The 26440-nt window shown below is 38.7% G+C and overlaps 1 protein-coding gene and 2 pseudogenes across 5 annotated transcripts; 2 read left to right on the top strand and 1 right to left on the bottom strand.

Moving 5' to 3' along the window:
* Positions 1-655: 655 nt before the first annotated feature.
* LOC133723003 (putative clathrin assembly protein At2g01600) lies at positions 656-6173 on the bottom strand (annotated as a pseudogene).
* Positions 6174-7002: 829 nt separating this feature from the next.
* Positions 7003-8588, top strand: LOC133722924 (putative UDP-rhamnose:rhamnosyltransferase 1; annotated as a pseudogene).
* Positions 8589-20843: 12255 nt separating this feature from the next.
* On the top strand, positions 20844-24436 carry LOC133727528 (uncharacterized). 5 transcript variants are annotated; one of them, XM_062155123.1, is made up of 9 exons: positions 20844-21111; positions 21191-21312; positions 21899-22063; positions 22591-22869; positions 23034-23191; positions 23267-23353; positions 23452-23610; positions 24025-24151; positions 24238-24436. In XM_062155123.1, exons 1-5 carry the CDS (start codon positions 21075-21077, stop codon positions 23097-23099), a joined length of 669 nt encoding a protein of 222 aa, XP_062011107.1. In that variant the 5' UTR covers positions 20844-21074; the 3' UTR covers positions 23100-23191; positions 23267-23353; positions 23452-23610; positions 24025-24151; positions 24238-24436. The 5 variants fall into 5 exon arrangements, with proteins under 5 accessions (XP_062011107.1, XP_062011106.1, XP_062011105.1 ...); XM_062155122.1 differs by having other exon boundaries at positions 21896-22063; XM_062155121.1 differs by having other exon boundaries at positions 21866-22063; positions 23569-23610.
* The last annotated feature ends 2004 nt before the right edge of the window (positions 24437-26440 follow it).

Raw genomic sequence — 26440 nt, 5'->3', positions numbered from 1 at the left:
AGGCCAATTTTTCAATCAGACGACAGTTTTTCACTGTCGTCTGATTATAGAGGTTGCTGTTGTCTATCTCAATACCGTCTGATACATGAATCAGACAATACCACAAAACTGTCGTCTGATAATATTTAGTACAACAGCAGTTACTATCCTGTCTGTTGTCTGAACACTAAGAAGAACAACAGCGGCTTATATACTTGCTGTTGTCTGAAGGCTGTGCCAGACAACAGGGGCTTATATGCTTGCTGTTGTCTGAAGGCTTTGTCAGACAACAGGGGCTTATATGCTTGCTGTTGTCTGAAGGCTTGGTCAGACAACATGGGCTTATATGCATGCTGTTGTCTGAAGGCTTGGTCAGACAACAGGGGCTTATATGCTTGCTGTTGTCTGAAGGCTTGGTCAGACAACAGGGGCTTATATGCATGCTGTTGTCTGAAGGCTTGGTCAGACAATATGTACTTGTAAATCCTATTGTCCATCCATTATTGATACTATAGATTTCTCCAAAAAAACTGTTCTTTGTTGTTTTACTGGACAATGACTTTCTCGTTCTTTTAGTCTTTATAGTATTGTTAGATGGCTCATACAACAGTTTTTGTTAGGCATTTTGTGATGATCAATTATTGGATGGATTGAATGGTCTGATAGACATTCAAAATGACATCACATCCAAAACACATTCATTTATATAAAAATCCGATACATTCATCCATATATCCAGCAAAGTGATTACATCTACAGAACTAGTTTTCTAACAATATTTAATAAAATGTTGAAGAAGAACACACTTTGTGATGACAACGAAGATGCCAGCATAAGCTGCATCAACAACAGCCTTTACTTTCGCTGTCACTCCCCTATGCCTTGATGCCTCTCCTTTATGTATGTATGAACTCCCCTATGCCTTGATGCCATAGGGTAAGGGAGTCCAACCCGCCAGCCTGAAAAGGATTCAAACCATCCAATTGATTACACAATGATATACAGAAGATCCCGGCTACACTGATATACAAAAGATTCAAAGCCTGCCATTTATGTTGTTAGTGGTTCACTGGTTCATAGTGAAGAAAGTACATAATACACAATGCCCAGTCTAAATTAGTTGCCAAATCTGAGACTCAACCAATTAATGATGCCTAAAACATGTCACAACACTAAAAGCCCCAGGCCAAACAAATTAAAATAACAGTAACATGGATAACAGAAAAAAGGATAAAACAAAAATTATATTAAGCATATGATGGGCCTACCAATTGCCTGTCATTAGCTGATGAAATGTCGGTACTTGGAGTTGTGACTAGGGCAAGTTCCCATCCACTAGGATCAAAATCTTTTGATTGCACATTGAATGTTGGAGCTGCATTTGTTAAGTGGGAGACAATACAAAGCCACAGAATCAGATATCAAAATAGCATTATTTGACGAGTGAAGACAAAATAAACAAATAAGAAAAAAAAATGATTACCAGTTTCAGATGGTACTATGGCTAGAGCCAAAGCATTGCTTTCCTCAATGGCAGATGCATCACCTGTAGCAAAATCCAATCCCTGCACCCACAAAAGGAGTTCGGAGAAGACAAAATGGATACAGAAAGTAAGAAACTTCAAAGAGCAAAAAGGAGCAGAGCATAAAACTTTATAGTGATGACATCTACCAGTAAATCTCCAGTAGCCAGGTTACTTTGAGGAGCAGGAGGAGGAGGTGGTGGTGGTGGAGTCGCAGTCTCAACATCAGATTGAGCTAGAAAGTCGGAAGGTAGCTGCTCAGGTTCATCACTAGATAAGTTTGTGTCTTCAGGTAGAGGCTCTTCTGGTCTATATGTCAAAAGAAGCTGTTCATATTACCAGGTATTAGTTTTATATTCCATCTCAATGACTGGATGTTAAATATAATTATACTTCAGTTGCATCAAAATTCAAAACACTTGGGAAACCCAAAGAAACAAATCGATTAGCATCATTTTGTTCAAGAAAGAGAGCAGGAATAGATATAGTTTTACCAACAAGTTTTCCTGTTTTGGCAAAGAAACATAGAAGAAGTATATACTAACCAATGGCTCAGTTGGAACACTAACAGCCTGCGGTGCTTCTCTTATATATTCTTCCATTGTTGTAAGGAAGGACTGAGGAGGCTGATAAATGAGAATGGTAGTTAGAATACAATGGGAAATGGGAAAAATAGGGATTTAAATACAAGCCAGGGGTTCCCTGTAAGACCTCTCTCAAGACAGGAAACTGGAAATTCCTAGCAAGTTCCAACCCTTTGCAAATTTCATAAAAATCAGAGAGACTGGCAGCCTGCAGCAAAGAACAAGATATGATTAACAGAGCAGTAAAAATTGAAACTTGACCTTAAATCATCAATAACTGATGTTGAAGTAAACCAATTTACGACCAGCCCAAAAAATTTAATCAACTTATAAACAAAATCAAAATGAATGCATATCATAACCTGTTGGCCAGCTCGCTTATAAACATCAAGGGCTTTAACCGCTTCATGTCTTGGCATCTCAAAAAACTGCAACAAAAACCAAATTTCAGAACTTAAGAAACAAAAAGCCATTTGTTCACTTGGTATATGCTTACATAACATAACCAAACTACCTTATCAATAAGATTTATAATTCCACCATTGACAGCACAATATATTTTAAAGCTCTCTTTCAGTACCTGAACATTGCAGATTCAACAGTCAGATATAAAATCAAATATATTCAATTGTCTGGTATTCTAGATTTACCAGTTTGATGGTTAAAGCGTCTTTCAGTACCCTATACCCTATTAAAATAACAATTTTGATATCTAAGACTATAAAAAGATTTAAAAAAAGGGGTGATTGTGAGACATACCAGCGCCAGTGCATACTGTATAACATAATTCATGACAGCTGCTCCTTCTGGCTGCAAATTCAGAATGCATAATCAATTTTTTTTTGCACATAAACTTTCTACACATATACATGTATATACACCATACAGTATCTTGAATATCAAGATTCAGAACATGTTTGGGTGAAGTAGACAAAGCACAAGTTCAAGATACACTACCCGACAACCAATGAGGCGATACGACAGCTGCTGTAAAGCAGGCAAGTGGTCCAACAGTTCTTCACTATCCAATTCTCGAGTTGTATCCCTGTGAGAATAAAAGAATGGCAATAAGCAAACAAAAAGAATGGAATTGTGATTCTTCAGCAATAACAACCAGAAAAATCCCAAAATACTTTAGCATTGCTGCCACATCAATCAACAAAACTTTCTGTTTTATGCCGAACTAATGCTCCCACATCAATGAGGTTTGGGTTACCTAATGAGTTACCTAAAAGAAAATGCTTCTATATTATCCATTGTCATAAAAAAAGGTACTATAGCTCATATGGTAAGTAGTTAAGTACCTTCTCCTGTGCCTGGGCAGGTCTTGGAAGACGTTCAGCTTCAATGTCATACTTCAGAACCCTAAAGCATTCAAGTCGTTCCTCTAAAAACAAAGCGTATGTACGCACCCAGGCAGAGCAATCCCAAGCTACAAAAGGGGGAAAAAGAAACCAAACATAAATTCAAAGTTATAAGCATATTTCTACTTTGTACAATTTGGAATTCAAAATCAAAGTGATCATTTCAAGTACATGAATTGATAGCTAGTAGTGAAAGGCAAAATAGAAGGACAGAAAAATGAGAGAGATTAAGGGTGTTGAAACTCACCAATGGGACTGGAGTCGTCTTTAAAATTAGAAAGCTGGAGAATACGTCCTCTCTGAGAGAAATTTACAAGTTCTTCTCTGAAGGTAGGATCACCCTCCCTCAAAGTCCTATGAATAACTATCAGTGTTTTTAAAGCCACCTGCCAATGCCAAGCATGGAAATCAAACAAAATGCAAAATGAGGATGACATATGCAGAAATCTTTCGCAAGTTGCGACTACACAACGACATCATTAACTAGCTACACACACTAGACTAAATGGAAAAATGAAGAACTGGTGCAACAATAACTACAAAAGTAAGGTTCATAACTGCTAAACCTATCACTACTTCAACCGACATTAGCATATAGTGTGCACTAACTTTGATACGTCTGCGAGGATTCCTAAACCTATCACACACGAGAACATGTCCTATTCCCAAATGAAGTCCAAGCAAACCACATTATTAAGTCCAGTACAAAACCGAAATCAAAATGTATCACATTGCAATCAAAACAAGGCAAAAGCAGCAATACCGTCCAATTGTGAGTCTTGCTCAATCATCTCGAAAGAGCATGAATGCAATAAGCAACATCTGCCCGGGGCCGAATCGCCGACGTGGCAAACAGAATTTCTGCACCACCACACAAAATTCCTCAAAATTCAACCAAGCACAAAAGAATCGAAAATCGAACGGATCTGAATGAAGAACAAGAGAAAACCTACTTCTGAGGTGTCTCTCCTTGGGAGGACACTCGACGTGGTTCGTCTCCTTCACTATAGCAACATCCTTCACTATAGAAACAAGAACTCATATTCGTGGAGGAGAGAGAAAGTGGATCTGGAGGACTCTCTCTCCTCCGTCACGATCTCCAACCACCGGAGTGGGCTCACCGTAGCCACCATCTTCTTCGCCTTCCTCCAACGAGTCAACGCCAGGCTACACCTCCGAGATGAGCCACAAAGAAATCTCTGCGAATTCGTTTTCTAGGGTTTTGTGGTTCCGGTTCTATTGGGACGCAGGGGGGGAGATGGAGAGAGAGAGAGAGAGAGGAGGAGAGGGATAGGGTTTCGGGTAAGGGCGAGAGAGATGGGCGCTGTGAGAAGAGAAAGGTAGTTTTGTTGAGTGGAAGAGAGAGAAAGCTGACAGGTAGAGTGGGAGAGATAGATGGCTGGTGAGCTCGGGGAGATGAAGAGTGATTTTGAGAGAGGGAAGCGCGAGCGCGAGCTCGGGTTTTGGTCGAATGGTGGGAAGTGAAAAATTGAAAATTTGGCCAAGTGTTAAAGTCAATTAAGAAGGGCGCCAGCATTTTCCTAAAACTCAGACAACATCAATTCAAGTACATTGTCTGATGGAGAATGGCACAACAGACAACTAAAAACTGTTGTGTGAATTAACAATCAGACGACATCTATTTCAGCCATTTTCTGAATTAACAATCAGACGACATCTATTTCAGGCATTGTGTTAATAGTAATTGCACAACAGAGAAGTAATAACTGTTGTGTGATTAAAACAATCAGACAACATCTTTTCTCAACCATTGTGTTAATCAATCTTGGACAATACCAATGTAATAACTGTTGTCTGAATTGATTGATTCAGACAACATAAAAAAAATAACCATTGTCTGAATTACAATTGCACAACAGCAATGTAACAACTGTTGTCTGATTCAAAAATTCAGACGACAGAAAAATTCTTGCTGTCGTCTGATTATTTCAGACGACAGTTAAAATGTTTGCTGTCGTCTGATATGTGTTGTCTGATTGATTTTTTGGCCTAGTGTTTATACCTTGGGCTGCCTACAATTTGGGGCCGCTCAAAGGTGTCAGCTCTTGCCTATGTTAAGGAAAACATTGAAAAGAAGATCTCTGGATGGAATGCTTCAACTCTCTCCCAAGCTGGAAAAGAAATCATGATCAAATCAGTGGCCATGGCAATCCCTGCCTACCCAATGTCAGTTTTCAAATTCCCTACTACTCTTTGCAACCAAATCAATTCCGCTTTTGCAAACTTTTGGTGGGGTAATGATACTTCTTCGGGCATCCACTGGAAGAATTGGTCTGGAAGGTAAAGATAACTCCACGCATCAAACATTTCATGTGGCGAGCTCTCTCAAATGCTTTGGCAACTAACAACAATAGACATCACAGACACCTGGCTTTGTCTCCAATCTGCACACTCTGTGAGTCGCACCCTGAATCTATTGAACATGTTCTGTTCCTATGCCCTTGGGCAATGAAGACATGGTTTTGTCACCCTCTTTCGTATAGGATAGATCCCCAATCCATCACATCCCTTGATCGGTGGATCTTTACTGTGTTTAATCTGAATGGGATTTCTTCCCCTGCTGATATGGTTTTCCAAACCCATGCTCTGTTCTTACTTTGGTTCATTTGGAAACACAGATGCCATTGTATCTTCAATTGTGAAGCTCCGTCCTCTATCTCTGTTGCCTCAAGAGCCTTTTCTGCTTCAACGGAATTTCTCATGATCCCTCAAAGGGTTCTCTCCCCCAACTTCATGAGGCCAACTCTTGATCTGGCACAACCTGCAAATTGGAAAGCTCCCGCCCCAGGTACACTGAAAATAAATACCGATGCCGCTTGGGATCCCATCTCTTTGGCTTGTGGGCTGGGAACCTTGCTACGGGATTCCAATGGAAACATTCTCGGAGGATCTTCCAAGTCAACTCATGCCTCCTCAGCTATTGCAGCTGAAGCCATGGCGATCAGACTCGGTCTTTCTCTTGCATCCTCTTTATCCCTTTCTTCTTTTCAGTTGGAATCTGACTCCTTGGTCTTGATTTCAACTTTTTAAAACCCCTTTTCGTCGATTGATTGGACTGCCACGCATGTTGTTGCGGATATTCGAGCATCGGCTAGTCGTTTCGATCGAGTTAACTGGCTTTGGACCAGTAGACATGCCAACGCTGCTGCAGATTTTGTCGCAGGGATGGCATCGCGCAGGGTGTGCCCGGCGGACTGGGTAACCAATCCCCCTCCCTCCCTTATGCGCATCTTACTTTTCGATGCAAGTGGACCTCCTCCTTGAGTCTTCTCGGAGCTTTTTTAATTTATGTTCTTTGCTTTCAGTTTTTTCTTTCTGTTTTTCTGGGTTTCTTTCCCCTTTGTATTCTCTGTTGTAACCAAAAAAAAAAAAAAAAAAAAAAAAAACACAAAGACGACCAAAACTGATATCGAGCAGAACTCAGAAAACCAAAAAATGGAATTGACCTCTAGCTATCTTGTTAGGCCGAAAATTATGACCTCGTCCATTGTTCAATTAAGTCCTAGGAGTACGACCTGGTCCGTTATCCATAAACTAGTGCTTGAAGAGGACAGTTTATTTGCTTGTATTGTAGTGTATGTCAATTCCAAATCTAACAGTTTTGCCTATAAAGCTCAAGAAGATCGATAGCATAATGTGCGCGGCCAAACCACCCCAACTCATCACCATGAGCTCCACCACTGATCCCAAGCAACTTCACATAGCCTTATTCCCATGGCTAGCCTTTGGTCACATAATACCATTTCTTGAGGTTGCAAAGTGCATAGCTCGAAGAGGGCATAAGGTTTCCTTCATCTCCACCCCAAGAAACATCCAACGCCTCCCCAAAATTCCTACAAACTTAACCCCTTTGATCAATTTAGTCCAAGTCCCACTTCCACAGGTCGAAAACCTCCCAGAAAACGCAGAAGCCAGCATGGATGTCCCATACCACATTATCCCATACCTCAAGCTAGCACATGATGGACTTGAAGCTGGTATTTCTGAATTCCTACAATCTCAGACTCCAGATTGGATTATTCATGCATGATTATTCCCCTCACTGGTTGCCACCAATAGCTACTAAGCTAGGCATATCACGAGCCTATTTCAGCACCCTCAACGCTGCCACTGTATGCTTCTTGGGGCCAACAGCACCTGATGTAAAAGATCGCTATGCTCCTCGAACACGGCCAGAAGATTTCACTGTCCCACCCGAGTGGGTTCCTTTTCATAATTCCAAATTGGCTTTTAAGCCTTTCGAATCCAAGAAAAATTTCGAGGCTACTGTACAAAACCCTTCTGGCTTTTCGGATTCGTTACGCTTGGAGTTCACGACCAAAGATTGTGAACTCTATTTAGTCCGAAGTTGCAAAGAGATCGAGGGTGAGTGGCTGGATTTGGCTCAGGATATTCTTCCAGCACCTTTAGTGCTTCCGGTGGGGTTGTTGCCACCAATAGTAGAGCAATCTGATGAAGACAAGGAGGATAAGAGCTGGTCTATAATTGATGACTGGTTGAACAAGCACGAGAAGGGGACTGCTGTCTGTGTTGCGTTAGGAACTGAAGTGAATCCAAGTCAAGAAGACTTCACAGAATTGGCTCTGGGATTGGAACTTTCTGGGTTGCCTTTCTTTTGGGTATTGAGGAAATTACCAAGTGGTTCAGGGGATGGTAACTTGGAGATCAAGCTACCAGATGGTTTTGAAGATCGAACCGAGGGACGGGGGCTTGTTTGGAGAACTTGGGCACCTCAGCCCAAAATCTTGGCTCACGAGTCTATTGGCGGTTTCTTGACTCACTGCGGTTGGAGTTCACTCATAGAGGGACTCTATTATGGACATCCTCTTATGATGTTTCCATTCTTATATGACCAAGGGCTAAATGCTAGGCTTTGGGACAAGAAGGTTGGAATTGAGGTACCAAGAGACGAACAGAGTGGATCGTTTACGAGGGATTCGGTGGCCAACTCACTGAAATTGGTTATGGTGGATAAGGATGGGAAGGCTTATAGGGATGGGGCTAAGGAATTGAGTGCAACATTCAGAGACAGAGAGCTTCAAGAAAGATACATGGACACATGCTTAGACTATTTAGAAAAACACTAGCCTCATGACCTTGCGAAACAACTGTTATAATTGAAAACAGAAAAAACGTGAAAACTTTGTTGCACCAACTGTCCAACTTCTTCTACTTTTTTATATTAATCTATGTTATTTGGTTTTTTGTTTTACCATTACCATAATAATTTTTTTGAATGATTTCTAATAAGTTCTTATTTTTTATTCAGAAAGGCATTATAGGCAACTCACATTTTGATGTCGCTTTTTAACACAAAAACTCTTGCCTTGACTTTATAGATAGATAGATAGATAAGAGAGCAAAAGTGTTTGATCAATAAGATAGAGTTGTGTTAGTTAATAAAGAGAACATTAGAGAGAATATGTTGATATATATAACAGACTTTTCCTTATATTAGAAGTACTATCATTTATAATTACAATTAGTTTAGGGAATTGACAACAAAATTGTGAGAAAGGAAAATGAATTTTTAACATCATGGGGATACAAATTGTCATCACTAAAATAACTAATTCTGAAGCTCGAATGACTCTTTGAGATTATCGCATTCCTCTTTGATTATGTGAAAGAACATCAGCACAAGCCTAATAATATTTGATTTAGTGACATTAGAATTTATTTTATAAGTAGAAGGATCTTGAGTTTGATTCACGGACTAAATTGTGGTACATTATCAGTTATATTATTATCAGTTGTCAATGAAGTTTCTACTAAATTATAAGCATTTTACAATTCATATAATTATCTGACCTAGCGCTCTGCTAGGGTTTTCTCGGCGTTCTTCTACCGTCGACAAAACTTCTCAAATTTCCAAACCTTGATGGCGAAGGTCATCAGTCATCACTAACCTTGTGGTTAACTGTCTTAGCCTGCTTGCTGTGTTCGTTTTGTCATCTGGAGAGCCGCCTTGGTCTGGGGCTTTTCTTTCTTCCTCTGTCACTGATATGGGTTGCTTACCAGCGCTTCGACTGGAGGATGATGTTATGGTGGATGGTTTGGTCTTCAGACTTTCCGAAGAGCATTCACTATGGCTGGGTTATATTTTGGGGAGAAACTTAATGGTAGATCCATCGGTGCTTGTTGAGGTTTGGCCTGAAGATTTTGTTGGTTCTCGACGGGGGTCGGCCAGGGACGGCGGAGGTCGGGGATTAAGTTCTATTCAGATTGCTGACATGGGTGAGGCTGGTTGTAGAGATCTGCTCCGCTTTGCTTCTGATAGCGATTGGGAAGGCGTCGCTCGAGAACAGGGTAGTGGAGGCTACTCGGCTGTAGTGCGTGCTCTCGGTGGCCGAGGCCTGGCAGCGGCGGCGAGGGTTCACGGTGTTGGTGGCCGGAAACTGTTTGGAGATGGTGTTGGGGTGTCCATAGCAACTTCCATGCATTGGGCTCTTTGGGCCTTAATTTGGGTTAAGAGTTGTTGGACCAGATTTTGGGTTCCAGAGTTGTTGGACTTGGGATGGAAAAGCTCATGGTTGGGGTTATTGGGCCCGAGTTTGGATGTTGGGGTCCTTGTGGGCTGGATATTGGGCTGCAAGGGTCTCTTGCTGGGCTGAGGCTGATTGGAACTTCTCAATTGGCGCAGCTCTGATGAATGAAGACGGAGTGGATGGTGATACGTCATCCTCTACTCCAACTGTTTTTTAATTTTTGATCTTGGTCTCAAAGACTCGTAGCTCTGAGGGTTTTTTATTCTGCTTCGGAGTGCCTAGGTCTTTGTTTGAAATAATGGTGCGTGGACTTTCTAAAAGGTGAGTGTACTGGGAGTATATTAGGTTCTTGTTCTTGTTTAGAATAGGAATCTCAGGGTACTCTAAGAAACGATTCTTTATGTCGACCCCATAGGGGTGTTTCGTTTTTGTACTGCTTGTTGAATCTATATAATGGGTTGATCTCTTTTGATGAAAAAAAAAAAAATTATAAGCGGCAAATTATTATACACCCAATTCCTAAAAAATCTAATGAAAAAAAATCCACCTGTTATTTCTTTTCAATCTACACCCAATTATTGCCAACTAGGATAAATATTAGATTTTGTTTTTCGAAGAATTACAGATATTGTCATCATTTATATCTGATAAACATAAGCCAACTAGCAAGATTAACATTTTTTTTTTGATCAAGAAGAAACTTCATTAATAATGAAATGGGTACAATGAGTTTTGTCATCATCTCAAACACAGAAATGGCCACTGGACTTCACACTGGAACTCCATAATGACAGACTAACGGAGCCAACAAGGCCCCGACTCAACTACAGACTTAACTTGCACTACAATTAAAAGGCAAAGACAAGATGCGCAGGTGCAGTGAATTTCTTGATACACAACTTTGTCAACACTAACTCGCCACCCAGAGTCCTCCTGACCTGCCTTTGATCGACCAAGTCTACATTAGTTGTGACTTCGAACCCGACCAAAAAGAAATGCTGGACCATCAGACCTGAGACTAAAATTAAACCCAAGACCATGGCCACCTTAATGTCAACACCGTCAATCCACAAATGCACCAAATCGCCATCACCTCCGACTCGAGATCAGATAGGAGCAAACCCACTAGAAGGCCAAGGATGATTGTCTATGCCACCGCCAGAAAATTTCACCACCACTGTTGACCTAACTCCAGAACAGGAATGACCTCTAGACCTCCGAATAGAAGATTGTCTATGCCAAAATTGCAGTGCACCCGACCCAACAACTAAACTTAAAGCAAAACCTTGATAGTAACTTATTGCTAAAAAACAAAATAAAAGAAACCAAATCCTAATTTAACATGCAAATAACATAAAATAACCCATTTTGGGACTTGAGCCCAAACACAGACCCAGGCCCAAACTCCATCTAGCCCCTGCCCAAACACCGCAGGCCGAGACCCAAGCAGGAGAAACTTCACTAGCAGGCCGAGCTTGGCCTAAACCCCCCACTGCCGACGGACCACCGACTACCTTGCCCTGTCAGATCCGCCACCCATGACGACCATACTAGTTCATGCCACCACGACCAGAGCAAATCCAATCCAGTCCAGACGGCGCCCAAACCTGCTAAGATCAGATCCCTCCCCAGGGAAGGAGGCTCGCACTTGTCGCTCGCTCTCCCCAGTTGGCTTTGTCGCTTCACCCCGCTGCAGATATGATCTGTGGTGATCCCCAAAAATCAAAACCCAGCCATCTCAACCATCCTCCCCGCCAATAGAACAACGCGGCTTGAAAAAACTCCTCCGAGAACCCACCTGCTCCGCCGCCTCCTATCGACCCCTACCACCGCAGACCATACCCAATAGCACCGCAAAACAACACCGCCTTCCCACCCAGCGCCGGACGCTCCTGCTCCGGATAAAGATCTGCACCACTCGACCCAGACCGGAACCACCATTAGCAAAGCCGCCAACCTCAATCAAGGCAAAGGAAAGTCGCCTGCAATGCTTCCGCCTCCACCACCTCGAAGACACCAAATCCCCGTCCGGCAACAGCCACCATGCACCGGCGAGACCAGAGGCCCACGCCAGAGCCGGGGCGCCGCCGGACAAGATCACGCAGCCAACACCGAGAAAACCCAAAGTCTCAGAGGAAAACCTAAGACCTCCGATATTTTTTGACTTTATATAAAGTTGGTGTGATAAAGATAGCAAGATTAACATCATCTTTAAATATTATGGAGTTTATCTTTATATAATTTTCTGAATTCAAAGGTTATATAGATTTAAGTAAATTTACTTTTCGGTAATTTAAACTTTCTATTTTACTTGCAACCTAGTGTAAGATCAAATATGGACATAACACATATCATCATAAAGTAATTGATGATTAGCTTAATATCAATCCTAGTTTAACATGGATACAAACAGTAAATCAATACTAGTAACTTAATGAATAGTGTATCAATTCATTAAGGATAGTAATCCATTGCTTAGTCGACAAGAAAGGCTACAAGTTGTGATACATTAGGAATCTAAGAGTGAAACCTAAACCGACAAGGAATGCTTTAATGGGAAGCTTCTTGAGGTTTAAGTCTCATATATATACAGATGAATTGGTCCCTGATTACTACCACGACTATTGCATATTGTTCTGTCCATTGAGAAGCAAGTTGGTAAGTAACAGAAGACCATATTCAGTGATCGTGTTTAGCAGCTGCATAAGATGGAATCCATGACAGTGATTGCTGAAGGTAAGCCTTAATCCTATTATGATTGTTGTGCATATGTTGTGAGCATGTAACTATGGTTTTACAATTGGTATCAGAGCATAGGCTCACAAATATGAAAAATCGTTTTAGGGTTTTGCAAAACAAACATAAATTTTTTTAAGGGTTTTTGCTTTACGGGTCAAGTAACTGATCAGATTATTGACCAAGTCACTGGTCATGTAACTGATCAGGTACCTGACCAAGTAAGTAACTGACCAGGTAACTGACCAAGTAACTGGTCAGGTACCTGATCAAGGTAAGTTACTTAAGTCGACTGCTGCATCTGGTTAATTATAAAATTCACGCTTTCGCTATGATTTTTTAGCAGCAAATTGGGGAAAAAGCAAAAACAGGTTTTTCTGTGAAAATTGTTTTCGATTCATAGCATGATAATTAAAGTTTTGATTGTGCCCAAGAACCCTAGTAGCATTCCCGGCGTGCGTTAGGCTAGAGTAGATGGTGACCGGATGAAATTTACAATTTCTTGATTGTTCTGTGGTTTCTTGGAATCGAACCAATTTTGGTTATGCTTGAATATGCATGTTGAATTGATTGATGATGTGGTATTGTATCTGTGATTGTGTGAACTTGTATGAAGAACAAAAATCTCCCAGATTTTGTTTACACGTTATTAAAATTGACAGATACAAGAGCTTAACTTTCTTACAAGGATGAATCTGGATAGAATGTAAAGTAAAAGAGCTCATATGTTTTGTGGTTTTCTGTTGGCACAAGTGATTATGATGCACAAAGCATCCTTCATTGATGTTGGCAGAAAACATTGATCAGGTACGTGTAACTGGTCAAGTAACTGACCAAGTAACTGTACCTGATCGAGTAACAAAACTGAAATTGTGTTTTGTGTTTTAAAACTACGCTTCAATTTTATCTTCCAAAGAAGTGGTCAAGTGTGGTTTTAGAATACAAAACAGCAGTATGCATGCTTGATGAAAATAAATTCGGATACTTAGAAATTTTTCTTCTGTCTAAAGATGTGGATAAATTTCTTTGGATAACTTGTTTTCATTGAACATGGCATATTGATAAAGAACTCCAGGATATTAAGTTTCTGCTCAAAAGTGATGCTTAATATTGTTTTTGTTATGGACTGACATGAATGCAAGTATGGTTGTTTAGGTTTTCTGTATGTTCTTGTTTTGGTTACTTAAAGCTAAATAAAACACAGAAAACTTAAACATATTTTCTTTACAAACTGAGAACTCACTCGAATTTTTGTTTTGCTCCTTAGGTAACTCTTACATGAACTTGAACAGTGTCTTGATGTTAACTGGAACCAACTATAGAGCTTGGCTAGACTCTGTGGAAAATTATATGGGAATGCATGAGAACATAGACTACTGCTTTACTGAGGATAAGCCTGAAGAGTTAAATGAAAAAGCACCAAGAAAGATACTGACCTTTACAAGAAGTGGCATAGATCCAATAGAATGGCTAAGAACCTCATCAGAACATCTATGTCTAAGACTGTCAGGGGAAGTATAGAAGAGCCTGAGCTAGCATCAGATTTTCTGGAACTCATAGGTGCTAAGTTTAAAGAAAGTGAAAAAGCAGAAGCAGCTAGGCTAACCAAGGAGTTTCATGATTTGAAGTACATGGGTTCAAGGGGAGTTAGAGAACATATTATGAAGATGATCAATATAAATGGCAGACTCAGGGAACTCTTAATGGGGGTTAGGGATGAGCAAGTAGTGCATTATGCACTACATTCCTTGCCTAACAGTTTTAGTCATCGTAGGACCAGTTACAACTCTCAAAAGGGAAACTGGACTCTAGATGAACTTATATCCATCTGTGTGGATGAGGAATCTAGGATCAAGGAAGAAAAGGAACCTGCTACAACCATTAACCTCATTGAGAAGCCTAAAAGGAAAAAGCCCCAGAATAAGCTCAAGCCTACCAAAGCCATAACTAAGAGTTCAACAGCTGTAGTGGCCAAGGAAAACAGGCCATTCAGGTTCAAGTGCTACTTTTGCAAAAGAGTAGGACACATGAAAAAGGACTGCACTGGCTATAAGAACTGGTTAGCCAAAAAGGGTAAGATTTTTTCTAATACAGTTTTTTCCTTAGAAATTAATCTTATAAATGTTGAACCACAGTCTTGGTGGATAGATTCAGGCTCACCTATTCATATTACTAATTCTTTGCAGGGATTCATAAGGAGGAGAATCCCAAAAAGTGATGAAGTGAACCTGTGTGTAGGAAATGGCATGAGAGTAGCAGTCAAGGCTATTGGAACCTTAAAGCTCGATTTAGGATTAGGAAAATTATTAGTTCTGGACAATGTTTTTTATGTACCTTCCATGAGAAGGAATTTGGTTTCAGTTTCTCTTTTAGTAAAATCTGGTTGTAGACTTGTTATGGATAGTAATGGAATTCTTATTTCTAAAAATTCTGTTCAAATTGGTTCTGGTGTTATTATGAATGATTATTTACAGTTAAATTGTTCAATGGCTCAACAAGAAATTTTACTTGTTGAAAATAACACTAACAGTACTAGCACTTTAACAGGTGTTAAAAGAACCAAACTAAATGAAAAGTCTGCATTTTTATGGCATAGAAGACTCGGCCATGTTTCAAAAGAGAGACTGAAAATTTTGGTGAAAAACAACATCCTAAATGAACTTGATTTTTCTGATCTAACAGACTGTGTTGAATGCTTTAAGGGAAAAATAACTAATACTAGAAAGAAGACTGCATATAGAAGCCAAAATTTATTAGAACTCATACACACTGATATATGTGGACCATTTAGGCATCAAACTATCTGTGGAAATGTGTATTTTATCACATTCATTGATGACTTTTCTAGATACAGTTATATTTATCTACTTTCAGAAAAGGCACAAGCATTGAAAGCCTTTCAAATCTTTAAGTCTGAAGTAGAAAATCAACTAGAAAAGAAAATCAAAACAGTAAGATCAGATAGAGGAGGTGAGTTCTATGGCAAGTACACTGAATCCGGCCAACAAAAGGGTCCATTTGCCTTGTTTTTACAAGACAATGGAATTAAAGCTCAATATACAACACCCTATAACCCACAACAGAATGGTGTTGCAGAGAGAAAGAATAGGACTCTTTTGAACATGGTTAGATGCATGATGTGTACAACAGGTTTGCCTAAATTTCTGTGGGGTGAGGCTTTAAAAACTGCAAATTATATTTGCAACAGAACACCTAGCAAAGCCATAGAAAATACTGCTTTTGAGCTTTGGTGTGGCAGGAAACCTAGTCTTCATCACTGCCATGTTTGGGGATGCCATGCAGAAGCTAGGATTTATAATCCAAGCTTGAATAAACTTGATCCTAAGACAGTTAGTTGCTATTTTATAGGTTATCCAGATAAATCTAAATGCTATAAATTATATTCTGCTTATCATTCACCTAGAATTTTTGAAACACATCAAGTAAAGTTTCTAAGTGAAAAAGTTCACAATACAAACCTTGAGGATTTATCCTCAGATTTTGAGGAAATTGTGTCGGATGAGAATATAAGCGTAGCATTGCCTTTAGAACAAGAAGTAACTGATCAAGTCACTGGTCGAGTAACTGACCAAGTAACTGATCACGTACCTATAACTAGTCAAGCAACTGACCATGTCACTGACCGAGTAACTGTCACTGGACAAGTCATTGACCATGTAACTGGTCAAGTATCTGACCAAGTCACTGGTCGAGTACCTGTAACTAGTCATGTCACTGACCAAGTAACTGGTCAAGTACCTGTCACTGGTCATGTCACTGACCACGTAACTGACCAAGTAACTGTCACTGGTCAGGTAACTGACCACGTAACTGACAACCCTCAGCCTAGAAGATCACAGCGAGCAAGAAAACCAACTTATGGGGGGGAAGATAGTGACTACATTGTTTATCTGCAAGAAGCAGAAATTGAAATAGATTGTGCAGAGGACAATGATCCAACTACATTTAACCAGGCCATTGAAAGTAGTGAATCTCATCAATGGCAGCTAGCAATGGAAGCAGAAATTAATTCCATGAGTCAAAATGCAGTTTGGGAATTAGTTGAACCTGACCCAAATCAGAAACCTATAGGTTGTAAATGGGTTTTCAAAACCAAAAGAGATGCAAATGGCAATATAGAGAGACATAAAGCAAGATTAGTTGCCAAGGGTTTTACACAGAAGGAGGGCATTGACTTTACTGAGACTTTTTCTCCAGTTTCTACAAAAGACTCATTTAGAATAATCATGGCTTTAGTTGCTCACTTTGATATGGAGCTACACCAAATGGATGTTAAGACAGCCTTTTTGAATGGTGAACTAGATGAAGTGATTTATATGAAGCAGCCAGAAGGTTTTGTGCAAGCTGGAAGTGAAAACTTAGTATGCAGGTTAAGAAAATCAATTTATGGCCTTAAACAAGCTTCTAGACAGTGGTACAAGAAATTTGATTCTGTGATTTCTACTTTTGGATTTACAGAGAATCTTGTTGATGAGTGTGTTTACTTGAAGACAGTTGGGAACAATTTTATTTTCCTAGTACTTTATGTTGATGATATACTTTTGGCTAGCAGTAACATTAAACTGCTTAAAGACACCAAGAGCTTTCTGTCAAAGAATTTTGACATGAAAGACTTAGGAGAAGCATCCTATGTACTAGGCATTGAGATTAAAAGAGATAGAGCACAGAGACTACTTGGTTTGTCTCAACAGAATTATATTACCAAAGTTTTGAAGAGATTTGGTATGGAGAAGTGTGCAACTGGAGAAGTCCCCATGTCCAAAGGAGATAAACTAACCAAGAAGCAAAGTTCCAAAAGTGATGTTGTGAAAGAAAATATGGAGTCAAAGCCTTATGCTAGACTTGTAGGAAGTCTCATGTATGCACAAGTCTGCACTAGGCCAGACTTGTCTTTTGCAGTAGGGATTTTATCAAGATTTCAGTCTAATCCAAGCCATGAACATTGGGTAGCTGGGAAGAAAGTGTTGAGATACCTGCAGAAAACTAAAAGTCACATGCTAGTTTATAGGCAAGTGGAGGATCTGAACCTCGTTGGATTTTCAGATTCTGATTTCGCAGGGAATTATCCAGACTCCAAGAAGTCAACTTGTGGATACGTGTACATGCTAGCAGGAGGTGCAGTTGCTTGGAAAACCATGAAGCAAACTCTAGTTTCAACCTCCACCATGCAAGCTGAATTTATTGCAGTATATGAAACTGTGTGTGAAGGACTTTGGATCAGGAATTTCTTGATGCAGACCAAAGTGTTAAGTCACATTGTGGCAGACACACTTGTGATTTATTGCGATAATGAAGCTGCAGTTTTCTTTAGCAAGAACAGTAAAAGATCAAATAATTCTAAGCATATTGATTTAAAGTATTACAGTGTTAGAGAAAGGGTTAAGCATGGTGAGATAGCTGTTTTGAGCATTGACACGAATTCACAGCTAGCAGACCCCTTCACCAAGGCATTGTCAGTAGCAGCATTCCAGAAGCATACAGCCAACATTGGAGTTTTAGCTAGTCTAGATGCTTAGGTTCAGTAGAGAGTTAATCCAGTTGGAGCAATTTAAATTTCTAAGGTTTTTGAGTTCTTGTATTTTTTTAGTTGTGGTCTTTTGACTTTATTTATCACAACTTGTTTGTAATGACAGATTTTATTATTATCAATAAACTTTTGAGGTATTTCCAGTTATGATTTTGCTGCAGCTTTATTGTTTTATTTTGGAAATTATCATCTTGTTTTGAATATCATACTTGCTATCAGATGGCTTAAATCATGTGAAGCATGATGTTAAGGTTCAAGCAATATTTTTAAGCCATCAGTGTTCAGTGAATTTGCTTGAGTTTCTGGATTTAGAAACATAAAGTAGGACCTAATATATGTTTACTTGTTGATACACATTAACATATATTGTATCACTTCTGGTTGAACATATGTGGATTGCAGAAGCTTATGTTAGTGGTTTTGAAACTCTGCATTTTTGTTAAAATGTATATTGTTTCTTGCTCTGCATAAATAACTGTGATCTGACCATGTTGGAATGGATTTTCGATTTGAGTTTGTTATCTGGCGCGCACTTCAGTAAGTTAAGTAGGTTTTGATGTTCTCTGGTGCAAATCATCGAGCATGATATGTGTGAGTCCAAGGGGGAGATTGTAAGATCAAATATGGACATAACACATATCATCATAAAGTAATTGATGATTAGCTTAATATCAATCCTAGTTTAACATGGATACAAACAGTAAATCAATACTAGTAACTTAATGAATAGTGTATCAATTCATTAAGGATAGTAATCCATTGCTTAGTCGACAAGAAAGGCTACAAGTTGTGATACATTAGGAATCTAAGAGTGAAACCTAAACCGACAAGGAATGCTTTAATGGGAAGCTTCTTGAGGTTTAAGTCTCATATATATACAGATGAATTGGTCCCTGATTACTACCACGACTATTGCATATTGTTCTGTCCATTGAGAAGCAAGTTGGTAAGTAACAGAAGACCATATTCAGTGATCGTGTTTAGCAGCTGCATAAGATGGAATCCATGACAGTGATTGCTGAAGGTAAGCCTTAATCCTATTATGATTGTTGTGCATATGTTGTGAGCATGTAACTATGGTTTTACACCTAGTACATGCATGCTTGCCCCCTGCCCTTTCTTTCAAGCAAGAAAAATATTTTCTCTCAGTGTTTGAATCAAAGTCTCTTTCCATCTTTTGAAACAATAATTGATCCCGTCAAGGAAAAGAAATTTGAGATTCTATTCAGAAAGAAAATACCTACATATAAGGAAAACAAGAACTAAAATTTGTGTTGGAAATGAAATACTATTGTAATGAGCATGTACAGAACTATATACTCAAGTCAGTAATCACAATATAAAGCAAGGAAAAAATTAAGGACGTAATTGATTATGATAAAGTCAAAACGCATTGATTTTTCAGCTCAATATTTCAAATTCAAATGGATGATAAGATTAAGGAAGATACTTGATTTAACTCTCAACATTCAGAAGGGCAAATTAGATATATAAAAAAAATGAGAAAAACTATTAATTATAGACATATACTCTATATGGAAGGTTTGCTTATGTAGAGTGGGTGTAAATTGAAAGAAAAATATACATGGATTTTTCCCAATAGAAGCTTTTATTTTTTGGGTTTATATCTAATTTTCAAGCACAAATTACCTTTTCTGACAACCCTTGTTGTGGTAGTTTTTTAGTACTATAAGTTTTTATTTATTTATTTATTTTTGAATTGAAAATGTCATCCATTTATGCGATTCAGCAAGCATTACAATAATGACTTGTTCAAAGCGCGAACAAAATAAGCCATTACAAATAGCATACTACACTAAGAGCATCTTTAGCAATGCTAGCCATTTTTGAGTTAATTTTTTGCCACAGTAGCTACAAAATCATTGTGGCTAGCCACTTTAGAAATACGTTTGCATCAGTGCTCTCTATTTTAGCTAGTTTTAAATTTTTATTATTTTTTAAATAAATATTAAATAACTTAAATGTATTTATAAATTACTTAAAATACTCAAAAAAATGTTTTAAATTATAGAGGCCCTCATCTCGCTCTCTATATTAGGAGCGAGATAGATAAAAGTTATAATGGAGAGCCACTTAGGAGTCTAGTGCAGCTGCTAAAATAGATAAAAAGCTAAACATGTTCTCCAAATATAGCTAAGGAGCCAAAACAGAGAGTCTGCTAAAGATGCTCTAATCACTATGCCAATAATGCCTTCAGACGACACATTTCAGACGACAGAATTTTTGTTTTCTGTCGTCTGAATCTTTTAAACTTATTTAGACGACATATAAATTAATTCTGTAGTCTGAATAGCATGAGAATCCATATTATTTCAGTTTTTTCATCTTTTTAGTAAGTTAGAAAATTGAGACGACAGATATCTGTCGTCTGAAAGAACTGAAAAATTCGCATGAAAAAGTGGAAAGTTAGGACAACATTCATATGTCGTCTGAGTAAACGGGAGACAAGTGGAAATTTAAGACGACATTCATATGTCGTCTGAGTAAATGGGAAACAAACCCTAATTAATCTATAGTATTCCCTCCCGTATTTGATTGAACCGCTATTGTTTCCCTCTTTTTAAAGTTTGCTATGAAAACCCACGAGATTGAGCTGAAAAAAGAAATGAAAAAAACTCTCCCAAAGCCTGTCTCTCTCGTCCTCCCTCTCTATCCATCATAGCAAACACCCAAATTCACCTACCCATGTAATCCTCGGATCTTCCACCTTCGAATTTCCGATGGCGTTTCCCTACACAAACCTCATGCTCTCTCTCTCTCTCTCTCTCTCTCTACCTCTCCCTCGCCCTCTCCGCCTTCATCCTCGCTGAATGCCGTCCCATTGGTGTAAAGGAATCTGGTCATCAGGTGAGTGAGTACTTCTCTCTCATCTCCCCCAAAACTTAATTGGAGCTTGTTTCTGATCTTTTTTTTCAAATTCCTTCAGATCTGAGGAAGAATGTGCATCTGGTGTTGAAGAAGTGTGAGAGCCCATCACCACGGTCACCTCCTCGGACTCGACCTTGGCCGCAATGGTCGTCGCCCATTTCCTCATCTCCGCCTGTGCAGGTAACTATTTGATTCTTATTCTGATACTTTCAGCGTATCTCTCTGTTGCGGCCACCAAGATGAAGGCTTTTCTCTGTTCGATTTCTCCTCTCTCTCTCTCTCCTCTTCCTGGGTATCAGATTCTTCTTAGTGGGTTCTGAATGGGAAAACTTAAGACCACAAATTAAGCATCTTGTTTGAGCCGAGCAGGTTTAGGTGTGTGTGTGTATATTACAGAAATTAAGATGCTTGTAACATATATAAATGTATATAGAAGTATTGGCTGTATTGGCTGTGTGCTTGCCTTGGATGAAATTTGAATGATTAGCTTTTTCCTTGTGCTGTATGGAGTTCTTGTGTTATGTTCAGTCATAGCTTTCTACATTTTCTGCCTGCTTTTCTTCTTGTGATGCAACTCAGTTAGCAAGAACTAAATTAATGCAATTCTGATTCACAAAAAGCATTAGACTTTGTGAGTTTCCAAGGATTAGTCTCTGACTTTTCTGTTTCACATCTCTGATTGCATATTTCTTTGGTCATGATCATTATTTCTTTGGTCTTTTAATCGTATTAGACATTGATTTTCTGTGCCATGATTTGCAAGAAGGAAGATATCTTGCCGAACTATGATTTCCAGCCCATCCGTCCCATCACTGGAGCCTCTTCGCAATCCCCAAGTTTTGATGCTACACCTAATCTCGGAGGTGGAGGAGGATCCACTAGGGCTTGGAACTCCCAAGAGTCCAAGTCCAACACCAATACTCCCATCAGAGTAATTAACCCCTCTCTCAGAATCTCATTCTTCATGGTGCTAGTTTCTTAGTTCTATATGCAGTGAGATTTTGCATAATCCGTTTTGCTATTAACTTAATCGAAAATTTGTATGTTATGCTTCTGGAAGTTGCAATTAAATGTTTAGAACTAGAGAACTGTACTGAATTTTCCTGAGGGCAGTGTGTGAACGAGCATGATAATGTTTTTTAGAGTATTAATATTTACCATGGTGGATTTTTACACATGTTATTGTTTGAGAGTAGGCTGACTGAAGATTATGCTTTTGAGAGTATTAATATTTACCATGGTGGATTTTTACACATGTTTGTAAAAATTTGAAAAGGTACAGACCAAAAATCATAGGGCCTTATGGTGATTGTTCTACCCTCTTTATATTCCTTTTTCAAATATGGCTATGCGTGCTAGACTTTAAGTAGACGTCGTTGATACTTAACCTTATGAGGTTGGCATTTGTCTCACTTCCACTAGATGGTGATAGTGTTTCCATTTTTTTGTTTTATACAGAATTATGGTTCTGTGGATTCCTTCAAACGTTCAAAAGATGTTGTGGAGAAGGACCGAAATGTTCCTGATGCTACAATCATATCAGAGATTGACCACACCATGAAGAAGTATGCTGATAATTTACTTCAAGTTATGGAAGGTATTAGTGCACGACTAACACAACTTGAGAGCAGAACCCGCCACCTTGAGAATTATGTTGATGATTTGAAGGTATCTGTGGGAAACAATCATGGAAATGCTGATGGAAAGATGAGACAAATGGAGACTATTCTTAGAGATGTATGTTGCCACTTTACCTTCTTATTCCTGTGGATTTGTTTTGGCTGCCTTTGGCATTTTAGTAAAACAAATGACTATGAACTCTTTTATTTTTTTAATTACTGTGTTAATGCTGCCTTTTCATTTTCTCTGATTTATTTGGTTTTTGTTAACATCATGCACAGGTGCAAACAGGTGTTCAGGATTTGAAGGATAAGCAATCAATAGTAGAGGCTCAGAAACCAATCTAGCTGATGTCTTTAAGATTATGGAATGCTTTCTTTCAGGCTGGTAAATATGCAAAGGAGATGACACAACAGAAACCAATCTAGCTAAAAGAGAGGTAACAATTCTGAAGCTTAAAACTTTTGTCTAGATGCATGGTTTTAGGGATTGATTTCTATGACTCTCCCAACAGGTTTCTGTTCTTGAAAATGTGTATTGGAAGCAACTTGGAATTATTGCTACTGAGTGGCTCATAATACTTGGATTGCAGATTGCCAAGGTCTCTTCTTTCCTTCTTTCCCTTTTTTTTTTCTTTTGGAATCTCCTCTTAACGTTTATGCATTAAGAAATCAATTTATGTTTTCTTTTGGATTGCAGATTACGGCTTGTTTTTTTTGCTGATCCCCAAAAAAACTGCTCTTATAGAAATTGATTTAATTTATGTAGAAGTAAAAGTATTGCTGCCTGATTTTGGAGGTTGTGCATATTGAACAGGGAGAGGTATGAAGTGGTTTCAAAGATCTGGCATACACAGAGGTAAAGAAGATGAATTTTCTCTTACGAATTATTGAGATAGAATGATATTGTTCATGTTGTTGAGATGGTTAAGTGGTATATGTGAAATTTACCTGGTCTAGAAGCATAACAATACTTTAAGTTTTAATTTGCAGATATATACTGTAATGGTTCCTATATTCACATGATGCATAATTACATATTCGTTATAAACTCAAAAAGAGTGACCATCCTTGACTTTGTCCTATGAAATGTTCTATCATATATATATTGTTTCTGTTAGTTGAAGCTCTCTTTGTTCGAGGCATTTAGGCTTGGTATAATCAGTAGTTGAGTAGATAAAAGGTACTTAGATAAGAAATTTCTGTGAATAATATAGTGCATGCTTTGTGCATATAACTTTCATATTTAATTTGCTGCATTTCCTTATTGCAGTGGGGAACGAGGTCAAATTTGGTTTACACAGACAAGGATATTGATGAGATCCGAGCGGAATGGGCTAAGCATGTTTTGAAGTTCCTAGAAAATTAAGTATCAGCCTATATAAATGCTTTTGTTTCTGGTAGGTTATGAGCAGTAATAGTGTCTACGAACTGCTTTTGTGCATTTTGACAGAACTGATGGAAAGTGTTGAACAAATGCATGCAGTTGATGGAAAGTGTTGAACAAATGCATGCAGTTGCTGTAACTACTCTATGGATGCTACTAGGTTTTTGTCTTAGTTAGATTAGGATCCGTGCAACAATGGCAGTAATTAAAATCAGTTAATGTAAAGGCTAGCATGCTAGCTAGTTTAGTATTATGCTACTGATGGAAATGTATTTTGGTGGGTTAATTTATGCAATGAGGAATTTGCTGATTTCAGATCTTATAATTAATCTGCCTTTTTGATGACTACTGTACAGAATGAAGTTCAATTCACTATCAAACAACATAAATACTTCTAACAGACAACATAAAACTGAAGTTCAATTGATTATCAAACAACAGAAACGCGAAGTTTTATTTTCTATCAGACAACATAAAAACTTAAAACTGTGGTTGGAATACAAGACAGACGACGTCAAAATAAAGTCTTACAACTATTTAGACGACAGATGAGCATAATTTACCCAAGTATAAGTAATTTACAAACAACAATTAAATGTCGTTAAAAATGCATTCAAACAATAGATTGTCAAACAAGTCTTTATTTTGGTAACTTCAGACAACATATATATGTGTTCTTATTTGTTTTCAGACGACAGAGGTTTTATTAAAACTGTAGTTTGTACCTCATTTCAACAACATTAATATGTCGTTGTATGTGATTAATAACTACAGAAAGTTCCAAATCCTTCAAAGTTGGGTTGTTCAGACGACAGAGCCTTACGAAACTTATGTTGTCTGAGTGAGAACAGACGACAGAGGATATCTGTCGTCTGATGCCATAAGAGATGACAGCTGGATAGACTACAGATAATTTGCATATCAGACGACAGATATCATCTGTCGTCTGAAGCTATTATTGGCATAGTGAATACACCCCTCACGCAAATATACTACTAGCCACACCCCTAGCACACTAAATATTTTTTATTTATTTATGCAATTCAGCAAGAAGTATAATAATGATTTGCTCAAAGGGCTAACTGAAGAAGTCATTACATAAAGCACACTACACTAATACACCCCTCACACAAGTATACTACTAAGCACACCCCTACCACACTAACTTTTTCTTATTTAGTGCAAAAACGATACTTATTAACTCCGAATCAAATAAATGACCAACAAAGCTACTAGTATCTTGTTGATCTTTACCCCTAAAAAAAAAAAAAGTACAGGCCCATCATCTTTTTTTACAAAAAGATAAAGACCCAAAACTAAAATAAAAAATAAAAACAAAAGGACTATGACTTGATATATATTTACGCAAGCGTACGTATCATTGTCAAGATAGAAAATATCATGCCAAAAATTATCGTATTATGGGGATTAGTCGTTAACCCATAATCCTTTAGTAATTAGAAATAAAGACACTTAGCAAACAAAATAAAAATAAATAAAAATACTATTCTAGGGTACAAAAGTCTTACATATTTACGCAAGCGTACGTATCAGACGACATGGACCCAAAGCTTAGCCCAAATAATTCCTAATTCTATCTTGGACCCCAAGAAGCCCAATATGGAAAAACTCTAGCCTACCCGGCTGCCACACTACACTATCTCATCTTTTATGGGTATAGCCTGCTATCACCCCCTAAGTAGTTGTTGTCGTCTCTGGAGAAGCCGTTGCTGCCACCGTGGAGGCCGCCGTTGCCCGAGCAAATCCACAACCTCAACCAGGAGCAATGGTCAGCAATCAAGCTTGAACCAGAGCAGACCAACACTGCCGATCCCGAACATAACCAATCTGACATCACACCAACGGACCCGGAGTGATCACTATCTGATTTTCAAAAGCAGAAAACAATTCGGCGTCGTAGTCATCATCAACAACCTATGGATCTGATCAGAAATGCCATGTCTGATTCAATCTTGACCAACCCAGGACTTGATCGCCTCTCCTCCACCACCTGATGCCTTCCCCACAAACGAGAACCCATCTCTAACATCACCGCCAAGTCTAGCTAGTCGTAGTACCCACATCAACAACGTCCCCAATCTCGAAACCACCACAAAACCAACACTACCCAGGGCAACGAATATGAGAATAAGTAGCCTAAGATTTGTCATAGCCACCATTGACGAGCAATAAAGAAAATACGAGAAGCCACCGCCCTAAGGAGGAGGTCTCTCAAACCCTAGCAGAGCACTAGGTCAGAGAAAAAAAATTAAAAGATGATTTAGTATTATAATTTGGGGAG

Source organism: Rosa rugosa, chromosome 1 (genome assembly GCF_958449725.1).
Source record: "Rosa rugosa chromosome 1, drRosRugo1.1, whole genome shotgun sequence".
Classification (NCBI taxonomy): Eukaryota; Viridiplantae; Streptophyta; class Magnoliopsida; order Rosales; family Rosaceae; genus Rosa; species Rosa rugosa.
Note: the sequence above shows the minus strand (reverse complement) of the source record. Positions and strands in the feature narration are given on the sequence as shown.

Excerpts from the sequence above, each read along its gene's own strand:
- LOC133727528 (XM_062155121.1), top strand. The coding sequence starts at position 21,075 with ATGCCGTCCCATTGGTGTAAAGGAATCTGGTCATCAG. Across the intron at positions 21,112-21,190 it reads TAAAGGAATCTGGTCATCAG|ATCTGAGGAAGAATGTGCAT; the intron begins GTGAGTGAGTAC and ends AAATTCCTTCAG. Across the intron at positions 21,313-21,865 it reads CCTCATCTCCGCCTGTGCAG|ACATTGATTTTCTGTGCCAT; the intron begins GTAACTATTTGA and ends TAATCGTATTAG.